This window comes from Octopus sinensis, unplaced genomic scaffold (assembly GCF_006345805.1).
Source record: "Octopus sinensis unplaced genomic scaffold, ASM634580v1 Contig14135, whole genome shotgun sequence".
Classification (NCBI taxonomy): Eukaryota; Metazoa; Mollusca; class Cephalopoda; order Octopoda; family Octopodidae; genus Octopus; species Octopus sinensis.
The window spans coordinates 159,730-165,055 of NW_021833116.1; the positions used below are offsets into that span (position 1 = coordinate 159,730).

Here is a 5,326-nt window from a genome sequence, read left to right on the forward strand (position 1 = left end):
TTGAATTTAATCGCAGGTCGTTCTATCGTCGGTTGCACGGAGAGACGAAGGAGGGTACCCAGCAAAAGGCCGAAATGCTTGACACATGGGGGAGTATGTGGAAAGCACGTCCTCGCAAGGGTGTGTCGTTTCCGTTTTGTGGACCCGATGCTCCCTTGATGACCGAGTCTTGTGGTGTCTCTGACATCCGCAAGAAGTTCGATGAAGCAGTAACCCGTCTCTCTGACTGGAAGACACCTGGGGTCGATAAAGTGTATAATTTCTTTATTAAAAATTGCAAACCTATCCATGATTGCATGTGTCGAGCAATCGAACAGTTTACACTAGACCCTGGCTCGATTCCAGAGTGGTTATGTACTGGGGTCACTTATTTGATCCCTAAAGTAGATAACCCTTCCGCTCCGACAGATTATCGTCCGATAACCTGTATGCCCAACCTGTACAAGTTGATGACTAAGGTGGTGGCTACTGAGGTCAGAAATTTCGTGGAGGTGAATGGGATTCTGTCCGAGAACCAGTTAGGTACTCGGCGGGATTGCCAGGGAGCTAAGGAGCAGGCACTGATCAACAAATGCCTCGCGAGAGCCCACGGAAACTCACTAGTGTCAATGTGGGTGGATGTGAAGAAGGCATATTACTCGGTTGATCATGCCTACCTCGTTGAGTGTCTGCGAAGGCTTAAGTTGCCAATGTGGTTTATCAAATTTGTTGCAACTGTGATGGACAGGTGGAACGTGCATCTACATTACAACAAATGCGATATAGGCGAGGTGAAACTAGAGAAGGGCATATTATGTGACATGGGGAACGCGTTACGCATGGGCAACCGGTTACATTTTTTGACCTTGTAGATGTCAAAATTAAATCCTTTGATTATCACAAATAATATTTTTTATGGGCCAATTATAAAGTTTAACTATGCCTTGTATTGATTTAAATTAGTTTTTGTTCATGTACTTAAATAATTTAAAAAAGTTATTTTTTTTAATGTTGGTAAACCTAAACTTATTGGAAAATTTTTAGCGTGCTAGATTTGTTTCTTGTAATGGCTTCATATAGAGGTTATGTCAAAGATTCTTCAGAGTATCGAATTTTAAAAGATGCTTTGGAAAATAAATTCGCGGAAGATTCTTTTAGGCAAGCAAAATATAGACTTATAAAAAAGATCGAGAATTTTACAATAATCAATGAAAGGTACTCTATATTTACGATTAATGCGCAGATTGTATCTCAAATCTGACGATCCAAAGCTCGTCATTACTTTGGACAATGAAACTGAAATGGAGCATGTAGCTAAATCTCTACACGAATATTCACACGGTTTCAGTCCTAAATAATAATTACAAATGGATTTTAGCAGTCATCGATGTTTATAGTAGGTTTGTAGTAGGTCTCTCAACAATTTATTCAGATTTGCATTTGTCAGACCACTTTTCCATAAATCTTCAAAAGAAGTATGCAGCGTTTTAATCAAACCATCACCCGAAAACTCTCCAAAATGATAGATACGGATGAAAAAAAGTGGCTGGAAATTCTCGAAAAAGCAGTGTACTGTTATAAGAAGGCTGTACATTCATTTTCAAATCAGAATCCTTTTGAAAGACATCGAGGGATAAGCGGAATAAACACTAATGTTGCAGGTTATAATTATAAAATTATGTTTTAGAAAATATTAAAAATCAATTTGAAAATTCAGAGATTTGTTCAAATTTAGACTCAATTGAAAATTCAAGTATTTTAACTTTGAATTTATATTTAGGCGATTCTAATTGTCCAAGTCCAAAAAAATTCAAATTTAATTTAAATCCGATTGATGGAAACTCAGCCTACTATAAGGCAATGAATAGAAAAATGAATGTCCACAATAGTAAATACGAATTTAGTGTCGGAGATAAAGTTTAGATAAATAATTATAGATAGGTTCGAGTTAAAAAAGATTATGGAACAAACCCTTCGTTGCGGTTGGATAAATTCGAGTCTCCATTCTATCCGACGGCTGAAATAATTAACATTTTGTCAAATAATCGAATCGAGGTAAATCAATTATTTTTATTTAATAGATAAAATATGCTAAAGGAAAGATATGGACGGTACCAATGGCAAGACTTAAAAATGATTAATTTTAATTTTTTTGTTAAAATGCATTATTCTTTGAAGTTATTCAATGATTAATAATTGACATCACAAGGTCAAAAAATGTAACCGGTTGCCCATGCGTATCCAGCCGCCCATGTCACATATTACAGGGCGACAGCATGTCTCCGCTGCTGTTTGTCCTCTGCCTAGAACCGTTGAGTAGAGTCCTCACTGCCCAATTCGAACAAATGTCGATCGAACATGAAGGAGGGTGTTTTAGCACCAACCATCTCATGTTCATAGACGACATTAAGCTGTTCGCTCGGTCTTCAGAGATCCTCCACTCAATGGGTAAAGTCCTGAAAGGTTTCATGAAGGCCGTGGGGTTGGAGCTCAACTACGACAAGTTGGCGACTAACACCCCTGTGTGTGGTGACCTAGTCAAAGTCTTGGAGGAACACCAAGGATATAAGTATCTTGGTGTGGTTGAGAGTCCAGCCTTATTAATCACACCCGAAACGAGAAAGTGTGTAGTGGAGGGTGTGCGTAGTAGGGCGGCAATGTTATGTCAGACTCGGCTCAATGCACGGAACTTATTTCATGCCTTGAACGAGTACGCCATCTCATTGCTAAACTACTACGTTGGCCTGATCGAATTCGAGCCGAGTGAGTACGATGAAATGGACCTTATTGTCCGAAGAGTACTCCGAGAGAATCATGTCCACGTGTTGGCAAGCAATAAGGAGAGATTGTACTTGTCTCGCGGGCAGCTAGGACGTGGACTGAGTAACATCGTACACTTAAGTGAGCGAATTCTTACTAAGATGCACGACACCTTGTGGAGTGGGTCGAGTGTATCCCAAAGGAAGGCTGCCATCCTTGCTGCTGAAAAAGCGCGTGGTACACACCTAGGGACCATAAAAGGCTATGTGTCGGCTAAGTATGGTCTAGGTGTTACCCAAGTTAATGTGAAGGAGTTGATCAAACTTCAAAAGGAGTCTTTAATTAAAAAGATCAACTTAAAAGTCCTTCACAAGACTCTCTTTAGCAGCCTGGACAACCCGCACATTGACGTATCGTCGTCATCTACGTGGCTGAAATATGGGAATAACTCTCCCCGATCAGAAGGGTTGTTCTCATATTTGCAGGATAGAAACTTTTTTAATGGTCAACGGAAACAGTGTAACCACTGTAAGAGTAAGGCAATGACCGTTGACCATTTAGCCACGAAGTGCGGGAGTATGTTTACCATGATTACAGATGGAGGCATAACGAGGTGGTGAGGTCCCTCCATCTTTTGCTCTGCAATAAGTATGGCTTGAGGCGGTCCAGAAAGTTGCGAACCCATCGAGTTCAATCTGTGTGTGAGAACTCGCGGGTGTGCATTAAGGTGGATACCCCCATACGCACCTCGATTGTTGTCCAGCACAACAGACCCGATATTGTGGTCCACGATAAGGTCACCGGGGAGATTGTTATCGTGGAGGTGGGCATCACGTGCCTAGACCGTTTGCAGATAGTGGAAGTGGAGAAAAGGAGGAAGTATGACCTCCTTGCAAACGAGCTAGGACTGATGCACCAGTGCAAAGTCCATGTCATCCCGTGTGTGATGACATGGGATGGACTGGTCACCAAATACCACAAGCGGTACTTAAGACAGTTGGATGTAGATAAGTCTCTACAGGCTTATATACAGTCAACTGTTCTTAAGAGGACTCTGGAAAGAGTCTCGTTTGATGCTCGCCGATCCAGCCCTTTCCTGACGTTTAGTCAGCAAGAGGCGCTGGACTGCACCTTCTCGAAGGTCTACAGTGCCAGAGAAGAGGAGGAAGAAGGGGAGGAGGTGCGTGGAGTGCCACCTTCTGCTCACTTCGAAGGCTCTGGACTTAGTTAGCAAAATTACTTAGTTAATTAGTTTCTTTTTTTAATAAACAATAATTAAAACTACTGAATTTTAATTATCTGTCTCAACCCCAAAGCCTAATCTATCCATATCCCTAACAATGTATGCAGCGGAGGAAAGACTGCGAATCCCTGCCAATGACCCTAGGGTCTCCACGGCTATTGGTAAGAATAGGTAGTCTTTGGCCAGGGACGAGTACTTCTTTTTGGAAAGTTCCACATGTCTTGCTGTCGAAACCGGCTCAACAACTGATGAAATCAAATTTTGAGCTGAGAAGGTGTTGGTGCAGGTTGCGTCAAAAATGAAATATTTCATAGTCAATATTAATAAGTCGTAGATTAATAGTCAATATTTGAAACTTTTTGGATTCGCCAATATTAGCTGTCCTAGAGATTAGATACTTTTCAAAATTTTTTTAGTATGTAACAAATAAGCCTCCAAATTTTTTATATTTTTTTTAGTAATTGGTACATACTTTTCTTAAAGTATGTACTATTCGATTTGTTAATGACCTTCAAAAAATCGGTCTACGGGCATGAATAAAAAAAATAGTCTTAATTTCATATTGCAGAAATTATAAATAAATTAACTCTAAATACATCTGTACTTTGTTCGCAAAAGCCTTGGTCTCTACCTTCAGGAGCCATAATTTTTTTTGTCGAACTTTGCGAATTCAATTATAATTTTCTCTTGTGAAAGAATCGATGAGTACTTTTTTGATCAGTTCTAGTTTAATTGAATCAATTTTTAACAAATAAAAGAAAAGATTAGGAAAAGTAATTAACGTTAAAAATAGTTTAGCGTTCTTAAGTTATTTTTTAGAATGAATAATGCGGTTAAATCTAACAAATCCAATCTGATAACTATTTCCATATAAACGACACTCCAAAGTGTCGTATTCCTTAAATTAAATATTTTTGCAAACATCTTACTTTATGAGAAAATTTTTCTGAAAAATCCAGTGAAAAATAGAATTTCGTTGCTTCATTTGCAATAGTCGGGCAGTCTGGTTTCATTAAAAGGGCGAATTAATCCATAAGTTAAACGCGAGTTTTTCAAATTTATTTCTACTTTGATATTTTGATATGATTTTTCTGTAAGAAATATTTTAATAATTATACTCATTATTATTTTCATATAAATATCGATGCTATTCCTAACTTCTACCTCACAAGGATCTGATTTGCATGAGAAGACGTCGACATTAGTAACATTTAAATACTCTAATTTAAATTTAAATGTGTTTGTAAATACTTTCAATAGTGTCAAATTCAATTTGATAGCACACCACATTAAAAAATATTCCGACAAAAACTGGGCCAAGCATCTATAATAAATATCTATTAT

General features: G+C 38.5%; 1 protein-coding gene across 1 annotated transcript; it reads left to right on the forward strand.

Moving 5' to 3' along the window:
* Positions 1-2,255: 2,255 nt before the first annotated feature.
* LOC115230037 lies at positions 2,256-3,359 on the forward strand. The gene has a single exon (XM_029800276.1). It carries the CDS (start codon positions 2,256-2,258, stop codon positions 3,357-3,359), a length of 1,104 nt encoding a protein of 367 aa, XP_029656136.1.
* Positions 3,360-5,326: the final 1,967 nt, after the last annotated feature.